Source organism: Aspergillus karnatakaensis, assembly GCF_047715665.1.
Source record: "Aspergillus karnatakaensis strain CBS 102800 unplaced genomic scaffold BJY04scaffold_36, whole genome shotgun sequence".
NCBI classification, from domain to species: Eukaryota; Fungi; Ascomycota; class Eurotiomycetes; order Eurotiales; family Aspergillaceae; genus Aspergillus; species Aspergillus karnatakaensis.
This window is the reverse complement of record NW_027395748.1, coordinates 157,533-174,594: the sequence shown is the minus strand read 5'-3', so window position 1 is coordinate 174,594 and position 17,062 is coordinate 157,533. Positions and strand designations below refer to the sequence as shown.

Sequence of the window (17,062 nt, the reverse complement as noted above, 5' to 3'; positions counted from 1 at the left end):
TAAACAAACTGTACAAGTAGACTGTACATGAGACAATGAGACAGCGAGACTCGTGCCAACACGACTCAGACTTAGAGAATGGCGGCACCAGCCAGAATACCCGCAACAACGTAGACAGGAACGTCGAGTGTCGCGGCGCCACCGGTGAATTGAGGATCCTCAGGGTTGGTGGGAGAGCCCTCCTCACCACCAGGGCCCTCAGGGACAGGAGTAGGGTCTGCAGTGACGGTAGAGGTGGTCCAGCCGCCGGGTCGGCCGGGAGTATTGATGGGCCAGCCGTGAGGCGGGGGCGGGTAGGGGATGGACGATGGAGTGATCACAGGGTCATCGAAAGCAGTGGACGGGTCGGCGATGATGGAGCTGGTGACAGAAGGATCACCGAAAGCAGTGGATGGGTCGGCGATAACAGACGAAGATACAGAAGGGTCTCCAAAAGCACTCGAGGGATCAGCAATGATAATCGAAGTGACCTCAGGCGCCTCAGGGAAGGAGTCGGCGATCGTGGTGAAAATGACAGAGGGCTCAGCCGGGAAGGTATCACCAATCTGAGTAGAGGTGGTGGTGGCCTCGTCCTGGGGAGTAGCAACGGCAGCGTAAGCCGCAAGAGCAAAAGGGAGAAGCTTGTACATCGCGGCGGGCTGGTTAAACGAATGTATAACGTGGGATAGAATCTCAGGCGATGAAATGGATGACTGGCTGGTCGATATATGCTGGGTTTGAGGGATTATATAGACCCCAACCATCAATAAATAAACCCACGCCATCTCAGAGCGGAGATTGGGGCTCGCAGAACCCATGTCTAGCCAGGAATATCCCCTTTACTTTGAGTGCCTGACCACATTTAGTCTAGTAAAAGCCGGGGGCCGTTCGCCGTCGCTGCTGGGCTGCGACCTAAGCAATAGTGCAGTTGGTCCATTCAATGGCGAGCTCATCTTCCGAGACAAGGTTTCATGAGTCTTCCAGAAATATCCTACCAGAACACATGATTTCAAGTTGGCCTCGCTAACTCGGAACTCCGATGGATAGCGGCGTAGCGTAGATTGAACCCGCGACCCGTTGACCGCACCTATCAGGTCACCCGACTCCGAACTTTCTTGCTAACTTACTACTTGAGCGCAGGTTAATGTCTTGTCCGTTGAATGAGTGCTACTCAAAAGCAAATCCAGTTAGATCTCCCCAGTCGAATGCGTCCAGGAAAGGGTCTAAATCCCCAGATGCCTAGCGTGTGGTTGATCAGTAACTGTACAGTAAGGGTTGGCAATGCTACATACCATCAAACCAAAATCATCTGGCAGGGGTACAGTGAGTTGTGGATCAAACTGTGCCGGGACTCCTTGAATATTACTCAAGCTTGGAACCTGGGTGAACAATGGAAATTGTAAGTGATGGTGCCCTTCGAGTGCAAAATGCACCGGCCTGAAATTACGAACCTGGTTGGTTTTGAAGTTGCCCATTCCTAACTCTCCAAGATGAGCGCAGTTGGCATGCCGTGTGAAAAGGGTTTGGGCAAACAGTATGACGCGCTCCACGACCTCCTGTTTGTAGACAGCGGCTTGGGTCGGCCATAACTTGGACTTCACGAGAGCTAGTATTGTCGACATGAAAAAGTATTCCTTAGCTCCTTTTATCACCAGGAGAAGCCGACTTTCCAGGGAAGCAAGAGTAATCTCTACCAGAGATATCAGAGTCTCTGATAACCCAGGAAGCGTGTGGAGCAGGGAAAGGGGTTTGGCGCCTGCGATGGTTAGCACATATTGATGGTGTCTCACTCAAACTTCAATCACTTGCCGTTATCACTAGCCCCCTCATGCAGTAACTGGCATATTGAGCAATAGGCTTGTACAGTCCAATCACCGAGATTGCGTAAGGATAGCGATCTCGACGTCTCTTGTAACCGTCTCTGAGTTGAGAGCATCATAGTGACTAGCTCCAGCCGTGTCCTGGCTGAAGGTGCAAAAAGAGGTTCTCGGGAAGCTTCAATTGCAAAAGGGGTGTGAACGGACAGCAAGCTCAGCCCGATTTTGTTTTCCAGCATGGCTTTGGCCAAGGTCACTTTGTCTGCTATTTGAACACCACTGGCCTCGGGAACATTCCAATTTGGTATGCATGATAGGTGCCGATTCAGCTCCCAATCCAAGCGAACAATCTCATCATAGCGACACCTTAGCCTTGGGGAGTGCATCAAATTACAGACTCTCAGTCTTAGGGGAAGTGACTGGGTAAGAACTGCCTGAAACGAGCAATCGGTAAACTCCTCTAAAGGACGCTCTGAAGGTAGGTCTTCGCTGACCTCCTGCAGGTCGGCATCGTTGACGTTTAAAGGTGGAAGCGTGTCGTAGTCCGACTCCTGTACAGACGGCGGCATACCCCGCTCAAAGGATACCTGGAGATCAAGTTCCACGATCGTGGTCCATATGCGCCTGCGCATCTCCTGGTTAAAGGCTGAGATCTTGGTGTACATACTAGTGTCACGATGATACCCAGCCAGCATAGCTTGCTTCACGAGAGTTGAGGTTGTAAGCCATGCTTTACTGCGCTTCATCCCATGGCCGTTTTGAGCAATTACTAGAAGTATATGCAGACGGAGAACTGTGATATCAGACCGCTTGATATGGGCATTCTCGATCCACTTCTCGGCATACAAAATCCAGTCCAGAGCCGTATGACATAGAAGGGTAGTCTCGCTCTTCAACTCAAGGGCAGTAATATCAGCAAGATTCCATGCACAAGCAAGAACGAGGAGCAGCTGCACCACAAATGCCGGCGAAACAAGGTGGGGGCTGGATTTGAGAGACCAGAATTCTTCCAGCTCTTTCAGAAAGGAGGGAATGTGGAGGATCCTGTGCGTTGACTCGACGTGTGTGAGGAATAAAGGGACGAGCACGTCAACGACGACACGAGATGGAAGTAGTGAGATTAGAGTCGTTGTATCTGGGATGGGAATAGGCTGGTTGAGTATTTTGACTTTCCATAGACCTCTAGTGACTCTTACCAGGTCAGGTCGAAGGGCAGACAGATGAGGACTTGATACTCGGATTTCTTCTGCGAATGACCTAAGATCTGGGAACTGGTCTGGTCAGTGTGTTGATACTCATGCGGAGGATGCAGTCTTACCTGAGTAATCAGGTTTGCAAAGATCCCAGAGCCATTGAATCGGGTCTTCGTTTCTTTCCCTCGTAGCATGATCCGAGGCGAAAGGTCCAATGGCTGAGATGGAGAAACCGGAGGCTCATCGTCTTGTACAGAGCCAGCACGCGAGTCTTGAGGATTCACAGTATGGTGACGATGACGATGCAAGATCTCAGTACTATTTATGAAGTCCTGGTTAACAGCAGCCTTGGGCGCACCCAGGACGGTTTCCAAGAAGCGATCACGCTTCTCCTCGACAGGGCAAGCATTTGTCGAATTCGTCAGTTGAGGCCGAGCCGACGACTTGCTTATCCCCGAGTCTGGGGTCGGGTGGGCAGCGGGCCGATCGACTGGATGCAGCTGGAGTTGTACCGGTATACTTGGGCCGGAGGGTCGGTCGGGGAACGAAGAGTCCACCGTGTTCGGCTGCTGCCATAAGAAGCCATCTTCGTACGAACACTTGGTGGGTGCTTTGCTCTTCAGACATCGACCGCAGGTGGGATACTCGCGGTCACATTTTAGTTTGCGACTGCGGCACTGGGCGCACGCGATCGTACGGCGCCTCCTCTTCCGCACTCGCTGCTGTTGCGGGGGCTGGGGCTGAGTGTCTGCCATCGTCCGTGGCTACGACTGCTCGATCAACTCAGATAGACACCAAACATGCTTTTGAGATGAGCTCAGGATCAGATTCAAGAATCAGATAAACCACAGCTTACGTGTGGTCCCGGGCCGGCCCTTTTACCCAAAAGGGGTAACGCCGACCGCATCCCTCCGACTTCCGGCGCGCTTCCGAGTATACTTAGAGACTTAAGAGTAGCGTGCTGTCTCGCAAGCAGGAGCTTTTTTGAGTTGTTGATCCTGCCCGAGTGTACAGGGTGCAAATCGTCAAGCTTTTGGCTTGGAGATAATGCCGTTCAACTGGGACTGTCAAAGTTAGCTAGGTAACTACTCCGAGTACCTAAGGAGAAGCTCCGCCTACTAGGAACCAATGTACTCCATTCGCTTGTCAGTCCTTAAGACTTGCCATTCGTATAGCTAACTATCCCACGAGACAACAAAGCTGCACGGAGTAAATGGATACTCCGGGTATTTGCATTGTCTAGCCAGTCTAACTATAGTTAGTGCGTCATGGTTGCAGTTTCTCATGATGTCCGACATGTTCGACAGTAGTAGGGCGACGTGGAGCCCAGACATTGTATACAACCAGGCAGAGGCATATCAAACCTTCCACCCTAGGTAGAGGTATAAGGATGACCTCTGAAAGCCATGCTAGGCAGAAACTTTGCCTCTTTGTCCTCTATGATGGCGTTAAGGCGTTTTCGGAGATAATCCTCGGGATATTCGGGCCAAATCAATGTCCGAGGCCTGACGGGGATATATAGCTTCCTTCCCGCTTCGCCAGCAGACAGAAAGAGCAGCAGCAATTTTTAAGCGGTTTTGTTTTTATCTTAGGTTGCCTAGGAGGATTCACCCTAGATCCATAGCATCTCCTGATCAGAACAAGTGCGTCAAAATGTTGCGATCACTTCTCTCTATCACCGGTCTCCAGCGCGACGACTACATCTTCCCCACTGTCGACCCTGAAGCAGACGGTCCCAACTGCAAGAAGGACTGTGCGGACTGCACAATTGAATATCCGTCTAAAGTAAAGGTTGAGGCTTCGCGACCGCTCTATGGCCATATAAAACAATTTCACACCCACGTTCTGGTTGCGACGGGCAAGTCTGATTGGAAAGAGCATGTTGAGAATGAGCGCGGGAGCTTGATGGAGGCTTTCGACCGCTCTTCTGGATCTAAGCATGGGGTGAGTGCCGCCTGGAACGTCAGGAAAGATATGTCATTAACCGCACGCCACAGCGCATGATGATCTCTGCATCGAATCTTCGATCCCCAGATCACGATGAAGACACCGAAGATAAAGGGTCTACTATCCTCCTCCTACCGTCATTTACCTTCGTCGACGGAGTGATGTCCAGCAATGTCGGTGAGGTTATCGAACAACTCATCGACGCTCCGTTATCACAGAGTCCCTCAAAAGCCCTCACCCAACCACCAGACTCACCTTTGAAACATCGACCATGCGATTATGACTATGTCGTGCTCCTTTGCTCCCATAAACGGCGAGATGCACGATGCGGCATTACCGCCCCTCTAATCAAGCGCGAACTCGAACGACATCTCCGACCCCATGGGCTATATCGCGACGCAGATGACGACCGGCCTGGTGGTGTGGGTATCTTCTTTGTCTCACACGTGGGCGGACATAAGTTCTCAGCAAATGTGTTGATATACCGGAAACAAGAGCAGCAGATGATCTGGCTCGCCCGGATTCGGCCTGAGCACTGCGAGGGTGTTGTCAACTATACACTTTTGCAGGGCAAGGTCGTGCATCCAGATTTTCAGCTGCGAGGAGGATTTGACCGACTTCGAGGGTTGACAAGTTGGTGATCCATGTGGGAGAGCAGAGGACAGAAGTAGATCTTTCGGATACCCAGGAGTGCGATAGAATATTTTTAATAGATCAGTCAATATCCTTGAAGGAATTAGACTGAATGATTGCAGTAGATGCTTGGCCCTTGGTCAAGGGGAACGCGCTACGTCACCCACGCTAAACCCGCGTTAATTGATTTTCAGCACGCGACGACCCATCAACAATCTGTACATACTAGATCTGCCTGAGTCTCCCTATTTTGACCTTGCAACCTACTGCCAGCTCTACAATTATAATATTTATACGTTCAGATTACTCGAGATGCAATAATGCCGAGTGTCGAGGCCTCCGAAATCGCGGCCCAAGCGGCTGCCCTGCGCGCCGAATTGAAAGATTGGGAGAGGGGATTTGCTGCCGCGAATGGCGGCAAGAAAGCAGGACGAGGCGACATCAAGAAAGTTCCTGAGATTGGTATGCTACTTGCCTGAATAATCGCATCTTGTTCTCGGAATTCAGACTAATCACCTCTGTTATAGCCGCCAAATACAAAGAATATTCGCGCCTAAAAGCTGATGAGACCCGAGCATTCAAGGACTCGAAACCACAGCCAAAATCTAGCGATCATGAAGATCAAACCAAGTCCAAAAAGCGCAAACACTCCTCACCTACCGGCCCCGAACCTCCCCTCCAAAATCAGACTACATCCACCCCGCGAAAATCCTCCCATGGCCTTTTCCAGACGCCCTCGAAAGCAAAGCCCTCACACCCGTCCAACGTCGATCCTTATGACTCTCCCTCCGTGTTACGGCGGCTCTTCAGCCCATCAACACACGCGACCTCTTCACCTCTAAAGACAGCCATCGGACCAACACCTCAACGAGACGGCAAAGCCCTCGGCCTCTTCGACCTCCTCTCTGAATCCGGCGGAAGTACCGCAACACCCTCCGCAACCCGCATCGCAAGCATAAAAGGCATGGACGCGCAAACACCCTCCAAGAAGCGCAAAGCAATGGATACAATAGCAGAAGAAGACGAGGAGGAAGAGGATACGTTACGAGGGGAGCGAACCCCAGCCTCGTCAAGCAAAAAATACATGCTCTCCGCGCTCTTCGCAACGCCCACGGCATGGCGATACTCCGCGATTGTTGAAGACGACACTACACGGAATCTTGGAAACAGCCACCTCATCAAAAGCCCCTCGCAACCAACACCAACGTCCAAAAACCCAAACTTAGACCCGTCAAACCTCGAAACACCCTCCTTCCTCCGCCGCTCCACATCAGGCCTCTATAATTCCCAGAACGGAACCAGCCAAACAGGGCTCAGCCCCATCCCCGTCCGCAAACCACCCGTGTTCGTCGGCAAGGGTCTTTCACAGCTCGTGCAAGGGTTACGAGATATGGAAGAGGAAAACGCAGACGACGACCTCGATGTCCTCCGGGAGATTGAAGCGGAGCAAAATGCGCAGGAAGTCAATGTTCCAGATAGTCAGATCGCAACAGATGCGAATGGACGGGTGTACAAGAAGAAGGGGCAGAAAAGGACGACGCGGATGGTGAAAATGAGGCCTGTTGTTGTTCCGTCCATGGCTGTTAAGTTGAGACCGAAATCGGACGCTCATGCTAGGCTATTGCAGCGCGGGTTAGGTGCGATACATGTTGGGGATCGCAAGGACGATAATGATGAGACGGGATCGGTCCCTGATGAGGATGAGTTACAGGCTATCGCAGAGACACAAGCTCAAGCGGATGTCCATTCTCATTCTCATGATGAAGCTGATCTGGACCCGTTCGATAATGGGGATATGGACTCTCTGCATTCCATTTCCGAGCCTGAATCCGAGTATGAGGCGGATTCAGATGCAGATTACGATCCTGGCTCTAGATCACTAGGACGGACGAAGAGTTTCACGGAGAAGATGCGTGAGGCCATTGGGAGTACGAAGGCCGAGTCTCGGGTCAAGGCAGAGCAGGCCCGGGCTCGGGATGCGGAAAAGAAAGCAAAGGAAAAAGAAAAGGAGAAGGATGAGGAGAGAGAGAAGAAGGCTTCGACGAGAAAGGTCAACCCACAAGCTCATGCGAATTATCGGTCTTTGAAGATCCGGAATAGAGGTGGGAAAGCAGGAGGGCGTGGATTTGGGAGGTTTCGACGGAGGTGATTTTGGAGCCTGCTATGAGCTACGATTACAATCATATTCTTTCTGCGCGAGCATTAGACTCTTTTATCATCATCATCATAGATACCATTTTTAGCGATATCGGTTAGTCTATTCTATATCTATCAATATACATGTCATAAATCATCAGTGGCATGTTCGCCTTAGTCTGGTATATAGCGGTCCCGGGCGTACTGAACTCTCCTAGCAAGATAACCTTCATCTCTGTCTCGATGCCGAGGACCGCGAGGGTGGTGCGTCTTGTCGACTCGGCCACGAAAGTGCCGCCCACCACCTCTATACACCGGGGTGGACCGCTGGGACGTCGTGGGATTTCGATTGCTTGTTTGAGAAGCCGCATCCGTGTTGTCGTACTGAACATTGCGATCCCAGTCCTCCAAAGAGGTATAAGGACTCCTCAACCAAGCCTGAAGCTCATGCAGAAACAGCGATGCATTATCCCTCCCCAGAAAGTCTCGTAGCAGCTCCTCAGCCTGCCCTGCGCTACCTTTGATATCGACAGTTCGGAGAATAGCAATAACATACTCTAGAAGAAACTCGGCATTATTGCCCCGGCGACTCTCCAGCCGTTGTTGCCCGGGTCGCGCGACAGATGAATCGGACGATGCGTCGGGGTTGAGGAACTCGAAGACTCGAAGCTCTCGACGAATCCATTTGCGCGCTCGCGACACGAGTTCTTCATCTCTATTGAACATCTCGGGAGTGAATTCGCGGTACTGCGAAAGGCGATTGGAGCCAACGCGAAAGGAGTATAGGCGATTGCGATAGACTTGCTGTCTTCTTAGGAGCGGGTCGTCCGGAGTTCGCGGTGGCGGACTTCGAGGGCGTCGCGGACGACGGGGGTTCCGGCCGTGTGGCCGGCCATGTGTATGAGTGTGTCCCGTAGGCGGTGCGCTCGCCGACGGTGGAGGAAGGGCAGGTAGTTGGTAGGTCTTCGGACCGTCGGGGTTCTCAAGTTCGTACTTGACGGTAGATACGTCACTCTTGCCTGCAGAGAAAGTTAGTAAAGCAACCAGGAAAGGGTATAATGAGGGCTCATACAGAGTGGACATTTACGGCGCTGTTCCAGCCAGCTCAGAAGACACAGAAAGTCAAAGTTGGCATGATTGCAGGAGACGACTATGGCGGGCTCGGTTATGGGTTCCAGGCAGATGACGCACGGGTCCTGTACATCCTGCTCCTGCGCTACCTCCTGAAGCGTCCGCTGCAGAATCTGCTGTTGAAGATCGCCATCATCGGTCATCAGTTGTGCTGCGCTACTCTGGATAAAGTTGTTTGAGAAGGATAGGATGAATCAATGAGGAGGTTCATGGGCAATGAGGTAGTCGCGACAGTATTGAGGTCTGCGGGCGGGTCACGTTCTCGGGAGCCCCAGCAACTTTTTCGAAAGCTTTGGCTTCCAACAACGACGAAAAGGCCCTCAAACTCCAGCCACAGGCACAATAACTCTTGGAGTTGTACAGAGCTTATTCAAAGAAGAGCTTACCTGACGCTCACTTCATTACCCAGATTACAACGTTGCCATGGGCTTCATGCAATGATCAAGCGATCTGCCAAATCAGTTATCGCTGAGACCTACGCAATGGCGCGCGGAGCAGCAAACGGCTCCTTCGTGGAAGGTCAACCACGGACAATTACAGGACTGAGGCGCTGGTCGATTATCAATAAAGAGCTGCCAGGTATTATCCTTGCTCCCATTCGCTAATTGAATCAATCTAATCACTTTGTTTCACTCCTAGCCGCATCACAGGTAAAAGCGATTCACGTATACGACTTTGACAATACATGTGAGAACGGAGCATAGCTTCCGGAGATCGAGCGTCGTCAGTTAATATATTCAGTGTTTTTGAGTCCCCTCCCGAACCCACAGCTATGGAACGGCCCGAGTATCGGATTTCTACAAGCGTATGAGAGCTTTGCAAATGGAGGCTGGTGGCATGACCCAAGACTGCTGTCTGCCACGGGAGAGGGTATCGAGAAAGAAGAACCTCGCGCCTGGAAAGGATGGTGGAACGAACGGATTGTGCGAGCCATATACACTGAGTCCATGGTGCACTGACTAATTACGTCTAGGTTCAACTGGTCGAGCTCAGCATGAAGCAGAAGGATGCGCTCACTGTTCTCTTGACAGGCCGCAGTGAAGCCGGCTTCTCTGATCTGGTCAAGCGCATGGTCGCTAGCAAGAATCTCGAGTTCGATCTCATTTGTCTGAAGCCCGAAGTCGGGCCGAACAGCGAGCGCTTTGCCTCGACAATGGAGTTCAAGCAGACTTTCCTTTCGGACATCATTCTCACTTATGCGCAGGCAGACGAGATTCGGGTTTACGAGGATCGTCCCAAGCAGTGAGTTGTATGTAAAGCTGTTTCCAACTCGATCTGACTCATCATAGTACAAAGGGCTTTAGGGATTTCTTCGAGGGTCTCAATCGAAACTTCCAAGCCATGAACGGCCCTGACTCCAGGAAGCCCATAACCGCCGAGGTGATCCAGGTAGCTGAAGGGTCTGTGTATCTCACCCCTGTAATTGAAGCTGCCGAAGTGCAGCGTATGATCAATTCTCATAACTCCTCGGTTCGCAACCCGGCGCTGAACGTGGCCAAATCGCCATATGGCCGGCTATGCATAAACCGCACCACCTACTTCACTGGCTATCTTATTCCCAACACGGACTCCGATCGTCTTATCAAACAGGTCTTGGACCCTCTGTTGCCCCATGGGCTCGCTGATTCAAATGATTTGAAGTATATGGCTAACAGTATCTTAATCACTCCACGTCCTGCAAGCCGTCCGATCTTGGACAAGGTCGGCGGTATTGGCAAGAAGCTGAGCTGGGTTGTCACCGGAACCGGTGTGTTTGAAAACCGAGTATGGGCCGCTCGGTTACAACCTGTCCCCGGTACGGAGAGATACCATACCGAGAATAGAGTCCCTTTTGTGGTTCTAGCGGTGCGCAGAGGGGCCCGCCCTATCGACGCTTCCAAGATCCATAACTGGCAGCCCGTTCCCAATGACAAAGCTCTTACTGTTGACAGTGTTGTGGGTGAAAAGGTTGTGCTACGCATTGAAGAAGATGGTCAAGGCGACTATAACGATACCCAGTTCATGAACAAGACTAGTAAGCGGCGCCATCAACAAGAAAGGGATGATGATATCCTATACCCAGGACAAAGCAACCCAGATGGACCACAAGGTCGACACTTTCACCATAACCCGCGCCACGGCGGGAATGCTCGACATGCGCATGATGACGGACATCGTCGCGGAGCCCGTGGTCGTGGGCGTGGTGGCCCGCGAGGCAGAGGAGGCTATTCAAACCCACACCGTGGAGGCGGTCGTGGTAGAGGTCGCGGCCGTGACACGGGGGGAGGTCCTCCAAACTATAGGTCGCTTGATGATCACTCCGGACATGAAGCAGGTGGCGGCAACTATGATGAGAAACCAGGGCCGAGTACAAGTGGAGCTCCGGTCATGAATTACTAGGTAGTTCTTCCAAAATATGATTTCCCAACCCATTATCATTATTGTCTTGTCATTTGAGCAGCGTGTATGGCGATGAAACAAAGGTTTTTCTCTTGTATAATTACGGGTATATGCATTTGAGTTCTTCTGGACTTGTGTAAAGAGCGAGCGAGGTAAACATATCGAGTCGAGTCACGGGACATCGTCCATCTTCCATCTTCCTTCTTCCTTCTTTTTGAATCCTGATCATCATCACCATCGATCAGTTCAATCGTGTAGTGCCATCAACGTTTTCGAAACTTCGACACTTCAATCATTGGCGACGAAAACATGTTTGTTTGTGCCTTCAGGATTCTCCAATCTTTATGCTCCGGACCCTCCGGGTCTGTCTTGTCCTAGTGTCAGCCTGGGCTAAGCGCACATGCGCAATTGGTGGACACGACCGCTGCGGACTGACCGTGCTTAAACTAGCTTGAAGACAGGCTCCCAGACCCAAGCACAAGGGTCTTCGTAAGTTCACCTCGCCTAGGGATAGCGATCTCGTGAACATCTCGATTGGCCGCAAGCCTGATTCTTTTGAAACATAGCCAACCAAACTCCTGCAAGACTCGACCACAATTCCTCGTCCCACCAGACTATTTCAGTCGTTGAACACAATGTCTTATTGCAATCAATCTTGGCGTCGGGCCTCATAGTATGGCAGTCGTTGTTCCTCCGCGCTGGCACCCCGTCCCCCGCTTTCACGATGCCATTGTGCGGCCCACGGCAGCATATGACCTGTCCGAGATTGAAGAAATCAGGGGTCGAAGGCCTAAATATAATGTTAGTCCTCAGCCTTGCAGCCTTGCTGGTGGTACATAATGCTGGATGTTCCGCATCCGGCAGTCGAATCCTTTCCCATCAAATGCGGGTTGATCGTCTCGTCTTCAAAGGATGTGATCGAGCAATCCCTCCCAAGTAACCTGCATAATGTCCCGTTTTCTTGTGGCCGCTCTACTTGCTTTCAATGTCCTTGGGCGGACATTGCCGCGAGGGTTTGCTGGCGCTGCCCCAGATAGCGACCCTCAAGTCCTGCTCATCCAGGACTCGCATAAGGCTCTGCCTTATTCATCTGGATACCTGATCAACCAGAGAACTTCCCTGACTCTTCTCCACCAGAATAATTTGAAAGCAGCCGACGGTGAGAATCACTTTGGGATTATCTTGCTAGATCCCATGGGCCAGCATGACCTGCGCGATGCATGTGAAGAAATCGGAGAGTCCATGGTCTCTCTCTCTAACATCACAGACTACAAGAAAGATTTCTTGCAACTATTCTCATACCTCTTTTACCTGAGTGGTCAGACCAAGGATACCAAACCCCTGCGCTATTACATCCGAAATGGTGTGCTAGCAGTTACGGAGGGCGAGAGAGACTTCGACCACTACCCTTTTCCATCACGAGACGTTCGGCTCCCTGTCTTGTGCACCCAGACAAGCAGCGGCACCACGGCTCGCGAAAAAGATAGAGCAAGGCAGTTAGTTCGAGTGAATTCTGAGGGCAACACGTACATTGGGTCACGAGATCACAAGTCATTCCGGTTCCTGGGGATCCCATACGCTGACCCGCCAATTCGGTTCTCTTATGCGAAACCCTACTCGGGCAAGTCTCGAACAATCCACGCCAAGGAGTACGGGCCTCGGTGTGTGCAGGCGGATGGTGGGAGTGAAAACTGTTTGAGCCTCAATATCCAGACGCCCTATATCCCGAAGAAAAACTCAACATTTGGCTTGCGGCCAGTGCTTTTCTGGATTCATGGCGGTGACTTTACTAGGGGGACGGGTTCTGATCCTGTGACGGACGGCGGGAATCTCGCCTCAAGGGAGGGTATCGTGGTCGTCACGTTCAACTACCGACTCTCAACGCTGGGGTTCCTGGCGGTTCCGGACACTGACATACGAGGGAACTACGGGCTTGCTGACCAAGTTCTTGCTCTTGAGGTAAGCCCACCAAGGCGCACTGAATGTACAAGGCTAACAACAAGCACAGTGGACAATCAAGAACATTGCTCAGTTTGGTGGTGACCCTCGCCAAATAACGATTATGGGTGAAGCAGCTGGAGCCACCTCAGTAAAGGCTCTCTTGGGATCAGAACCTGCCTCGGGCAGTTTTCAACGGGCAGTTGCCATGTCAGACTTGGGTAGTGGTATTGCTGCTGGGTTCGAGGATCGTGCTGCATCATACAATTCGTATGCAACCATCTCACAGTCATATGAAGCGGCCGGCCAGCACATCTTCTTCGAAGCTGGCTGCAATTCGGGAACAATTGAGGAGCAAATACAATGCCTACGAGATATCCCTGCATCTACTCTAGCCAACCTAGCAACAGTCGCCCGTCACATCGTCCAGGACGGGAAATACATCCACAGACCAGCCCTTAACCTCGGCGAGCGAAACTCGGGCATTGCAAACGTCCCTGTCATATTCGGCAACACCTATAACGAGGGCGCCTCTTTCATCCCATACTCACCAGACACGACCTCCTCCCTCCTCGAAGGTATAACCTCATCCCTCGGCATCACCCGGGAACAAGCCCAACGCCTCCTCGACACCAACCTTATACCGACTCCCCACACCGGCAACCTAACTCTCGACGCCTTCACCATCGCCGACCGCATAGCAACAAACACCCTAATCCGCTGCCCCAACCAAGCCTCACTCCTCCTCGGCGTCTCCTCCGACACCCTCCAACCCTCCTACTACTACCAAACATTCCGCACAATGCACGGCCTCGACACCCACGCCCACGGCCTCGGCAACCCCCCACCAAGCACCACCTACCCGCACGGCGACCCAGACCGTCCCTACTTCCGCCTCCACGCATCCGACCTCCCCTTTGTCTTCGCCAACCTCCCCACAATCCGAGACTCGCTAGACCTCGCAGCCGCAGAACTAATCTCCGCGTACTTTGCGGAGTTTGTGCGTTCAGGACAACCGAATCCAGACCCGGCGTATCTGGAGGCGCGCGGGTATAAGTCTGCGCATGATGTTGCGATGTTCTATGAGCGGTGGGAGCCCGTGAGTGGGGTTTCGGGGCCGATTATGTTATTAGATTTTCCGAGTAATCGGGGGTCGTTCTGGGATAGTGAGCTGTGTAAGGAGTTGGGGGTTCCGTTAGAGTTGTATAAGCCTCTGGCTTGATTATATTTATAGTTATATTACTTGGATATAAATTCGTTATTCAGACTATATAGATGAGCAGCGAAGAAAAGACACTACGGTTGTTTGGCTCTGTGTGTCTTAAATAGAGTATAAGGGTTTTACGAATATCGGGGTTATGCATGGATATGAATACTGGCTGCTATAGGTAGTGGGAGAAAGCTACTCGACCTAGGTTCGGAAGCCCTACTTAGGTAGCAGCGCATATTGCATGTGTATCCTGTAATCCCTTCCCCAGCGCGCTGTGAACTACAAAGTACTCCGTTGACAGTTTAGAGCATCGGGGAGGAGTTCATCTATGATTGATTGTATTCTTTCTCCTTCGCAACATTCATTTTATATATGTAAGTGGTTTCATTCCATTTGTTCCTAATCATACCCGTTCATCCTTTCCTATCCCAATTCCATATCCAGTCCTTGTCCCTATCATAAAAACAAAGGCATCAAGAGAAACTCTTTATACAGCACAGAAAGTGCAAACATGAGCATAGCAGACGTAAATCGCAGGGTGGAATGTACAAGTTGCGATATGACAGACGTAACGTGACAGCAAATAACGTGTAGATGGTGATGTGAGGTATCAGATGAGTATTGTTGTGGTGGTGTCGTAGAAGCAACCCTAATCCAATCCCTTCTAAGTTTGGGATTAGATCAAATCATTATCTTTCATGATAATCAGGGTCTATCGTAGTATTATTCGTGTGTCGGTCGTGGGTACTCGTGCGTGTGGTGGTATCGTGGAGAAGAGGGTGTGTGTTTTGTGCATCGGGTCGAGGTGAAAGCAAAAAGCCAAACAAAAAGCAAGTGTAAATCGACAAACGAAAATAAGCTCCCGCCTTATCAGTTCTCCTCGTCCGTCAACTGTCTCAGCAAGCGTAGGTTCAGAATCATGACGAGCAATCCTATCGTCACGATCACCATCAGTGCAAATCCGAACCAACCCAGGACCATTGCGGAAGTCCCGACGCCACTTTTGACGCTACCGTTCCCTAAGTCTTGTGCTATTGTACTTGCTGCAACGGATGCCGTATGTTGCCATAGCACCGATACAAGAACGAACACAGAGGCGATGAAGATAAGGGCCAGGGCGACCTGCGATACAGGACGAGAAGGGAACGGTTTGACTTCAATTTCCGATCCGCTGGCGTCGGTCTCTTCGTGCCATCCGGGAAATGTTGCGAGGACTATAAAGCAGAAGAAAGAGAGGATGACGGCAATGATACTGTAGCGAGTTAGTAAATGATTCCGGCTTAGGGCTGGAAGATTGAACTCACATCAGGTACGGGAAAACGACAGCATCCTTGAACGTTGATGCCACCCAAATCAGGTTCAGCGGATCTTGATCCACTGTAACGATCTCAGCCAACGCAGTTGCGTTCGCGTTGCAAATATACGATCCACCATCTGGTTGAACACAGATGCCGAAGTAGCCCACGCGAACCTCCATCTGAGCACCTCCCACGATATTCGCTGTAGCCGTCACCACCCCAGGATCGACCTGAGCCAGGTTGAAGACCGGGTCGTACCGCTCATAGTACATAGAGATGAGGAAAATGGTCGGTATTTGAGGGGATGAAGACGAGCATCCTGCTAATAATAATGCTGAAGACACATATTAGCTGGGGTTCAGAGAATCCAACCCAAGAAGACTCACAGAGAAGGATAATGACAACTGCAATAATAATCATCAGAACATGGTGGTATCCGATCATCGGAATAAACCCTATTGGGGATTGTTAGCTGTCATACAGTCGCATACCACGAGCTCAAAGATACATACGGGAAAACCCGGCCGCGAATCTAGGCATCTTGATCAAACAACAGCCCTCGGCTGCTTCTCACTCCTTCAGTGTCCTTCACGTCCAATATCTCACTCCTCGGGGCCCCGAGAAGGAGTGTTCTGTGCCCTGCACACCTTGCCTAACAGCACTCAATGTCTAGTCCAAATGCAACCCTGAATCCGCACCGGTCGCTCTCGGATGTCAAGTGCCGATTGCTATTATCCAGATCGGCCCCGGCGACTGGTGCTCGAAAGAATGTAATGGCAGCGGACGAGGAATGCGGCGACAGACAATCGAGATGAGAGGAATGACGATGAGATCGAAAGAATGTACGAAGGAATATCGAGGACGCGAACTATACACAGGGGTTAGAGTAAGTCAAGACAGCACCCTGTCTGTAGCCGTCACTCAAGGCCCCAGTCTGAACGACAATGACCGAAACGGGCTATGACAGAGAATAGTAGTATGTTATAGCAGAAAGGTGGAGGGAAGATGGAGAGAGAGTGGGAAGGGTAGAGAGATCGTATCTGGACAAATCCACAGTTTGCAGCCTAAACCGAGCGAGAGATTTCCTGCCACCGAGTTTGCGAAACAAGAGAGAGAGAGAGAGAGAGCGTCAGCGTGGAGAGGATGGTAAATGGGAGGCTGGACCATCTGACGGTATACAACTGGACTGGACCTCAAGCTCCGCACTAATCGGGAGGCTGGGCCAACGCCCTTTGTTTACTCTGCCCCGGTTCCCCGGTAACCACTCCCACCGCCTTCTTTTCCTGAATTCTTACGGCAGATCTGACCCACGTATGACACTAGGCCTTATCGAGATTAGTATGAAACCATTAATATTCGCCTCAACTCCTAACAAACTCCACCACGAAACAGCCTGGAAGC

General features: G+C 51.3%; 9 protein-coding genes across 9 annotated transcripts; 5 read left to right on the top strand and 4 right to left on the bottom strand.

Moving 5' to 3' along the window:
- Positions 1-71: 71 nt before the first annotated feature.
- On the bottom strand, positions 72-629 carry BJY04DRAFT_219982 (uncharacterized protein; the record flags this gene model as incomplete). The annotated part of the gene is made up of 1 exon (XM_073716740.1): positions 72-629. The coding sequence occupies one exon, from the start codon at positions 627-629 to the stop codon at positions 72-74; it is 558 nt and encodes a 185-aa protein (XP_073569457.1).
- Positions 630-1,146: 517 nt separating this feature from the next.
- Positions 1,147-3,744, bottom strand: BJY04DRAFT_228983 (putative C6 transcription factor; the record flags this gene model as incomplete). The annotated part of the gene is made up of 5 exons (XM_073718957.1): positions 1,147-1,218; positions 1,272-1,358; positions 1,431-1,735; positions 1,798-3,067; positions 3,115-3,744. The coding sequence occupies 5 exons, from the start codon at positions 3,742-3,744 to the stop codon at positions 1,147-1,149; spliced, it is 2,364 nt and encodes a 787-aa protein (XP_073569456.1).
- Positions 3,745-4,483: 739 nt separating this feature from the next.
- Positions 4,484-5,664, top strand: BJY04DRAFT_91891 (sucrase/ferredoxin-like domain-containing protein). The gene is made up of 2 exons (XM_073721295.1): positions 4,484-4,933; positions 4,987-5,664. Exons 1-2 carry the CDS (start codon positions 4,643-4,645, stop codon positions 5,575-5,577), a joined length of 882 nt encoding a protein of 293 aa, XP_073569455.1. The 5' UTR covers positions 4,484-4,642; the 3' UTR covers positions 5,578-5,664.
- A 225-nt stretch (positions 5,665-5,889) lies between these two features.
- Positions 5,890-7,718, top strand: sld2 (the record flags this gene model as incomplete). The annotated part of the gene is made up of 2 exons (XM_073716739.1): positions 5,890-6,031; positions 6,097-7,718. The coding sequence occupies 2 exons, from the start codon at positions 5,890-5,892 to the stop codon at positions 7,716-7,718; spliced, it is 1,764 nt and encodes a 587-aa protein (XP_073569454.1).
- A 65-nt stretch (positions 7,719-7,783) lies between these two features.
- BJY04DRAFT_193305 (RING finger domain protein) lies at positions 7,784-9,108 on the bottom strand. Its single transcript, XM_073711893.1, has 2 exons — positions 8,778-9,108; positions 7,784-8,724 (listed from the first exon to the last, which is right to left on the bottom strand). Exons 1-2 carry the CDS (start codon positions 8,977-8,979, stop codon positions 7,880-7,882), a joined length of 1,047 nt encoding a protein of 348 aa, XP_073569453.1. The 5' UTR covers positions 8,980-9,108; the 3' UTR covers positions 7,784-7,879.
- Positions 9,109-9,144: 36 nt separating this feature from the next.
- BJY04DRAFT_91873 (rRNA 2'-O-methyltransferase fibrillarin-like protein) lies at positions 9,145-11,569 on the top strand (the record flags this gene model as incomplete). The annotated part of the gene is made up of 5 exons (XM_073721294.1): positions 9,145-9,415; positions 9,476-9,523; positions 9,578-9,759; positions 9,810-10,078; positions 10,126-11,569. Coding segments are annotated over 5 exons (1,860 nt in total), but the record flags the coding sequence as incomplete, so codon positions are not given.
- A 292-nt stretch (positions 11,570-11,861) lies between these two features.
- On the top strand, positions 11,862-12,419 carry BJY04DRAFT_193302 (uncharacterized protein). The gene has a single exon (XM_073711892.1). It carries the CDS (start codon positions 11,940-11,942, stop codon positions 12,153-12,155), a length of 216 nt encoding a protein of 71 aa, XP_073569451.1. The 5' UTR covers positions 11,862-11,939; the 3' UTR covers positions 12,156-12,419.
- On the top strand, positions 12,164-14,375 carry BJY04DRAFT_219976 (putative carboxylesterase; the record flags this gene model as incomplete). Its single annotated transcript, XM_073716738.1, has 2 exons — positions 12,164-13,174; positions 13,224-14,375. 2 exons carry the CDS (start codon positions 12,164-12,166, stop codon positions 14,373-14,375), a joined length of 2,163 nt encoding a protein of 720 aa, XP_073569450.1.
- A 307-nt stretch (positions 14,376-14,682) lies between these two features.
- On the bottom strand, positions 14,683-16,858 carry BJY04DRAFT_193300 (Fig1 domain-containing protein). The gene is made up of 4 exons (XM_073711891.1): positions 16,174-16,858; positions 16,048-16,116; positions 15,668-15,995; positions 14,683-15,615 (listed from the first exon to the last, which is right to left on the bottom strand). The coding sequence occupies exons 1-4, from the start codon at positions 16,199-16,201 to the stop codon at positions 15,234-15,236; spliced, it is 807 nt and encodes a 268-aa protein (XP_073569449.1). The 5' UTR covers positions 16,202-16,858; the 3' UTR covers positions 14,683-15,233.
- Between the last annotated feature and the right edge of the window lie 204 nt (positions 16,859-17,062).

Coding starts and splice junctions, on each gene's coding strand:
- BJY04DRAFT_91891 (XM_073721295.1), top strand. CDS start 4,643: ATGTTGCGATCACTTCTCTCTATCACCGGTCTCCAGCGCGACGACTAC. Junction 4,934..4,986: donor CTTCTGGATCTAAGCATGGG/GTGAGTGCCGCC, acceptor CGCACGCCACAG/CGCATGATGATCTCTGCATC.
- BJY04DRAFT_193305 (XM_073711893.1), bottom strand. CDS start 8,979: ATGACCGATGATGGCGATCTTCAACAGCAGATTCTGCAGCGGACGCTT. Junction 8,725..8,777: donor GCGCCGTAAATGTCCACTCT/GTATGAGCCCTC, acceptor CTTTCTCTGCAG/GCAAGAGTGACGTATCTACC.
- BJY04DRAFT_193302 (XM_073711892.1), top strand. CDS start 11,940: ATGCCATTGTGCGGCCCACGGCAGCATATGACCTGTCCGAGATTGAAG.
- BJY04DRAFT_193300 (XM_073711891.1), bottom strand. CDS start 16,201: ATGCCTAGATTCGCGGCCGGGTTTTCCC. Junction 15,996..16,047: donor AGTTGTCATTATCCTTCTCT/GTGAGTCTTCTT, acceptor ATGTGTCTTCAG/CATTATTATTAGCAGGATGC. Junction 15,616..15,667: donor GTCGTTTTCCCGTACCTGAT/GTGAGTTCAATC, acceptor AACTCGCTACAG/TATCATTGCCGTCATCCTCT.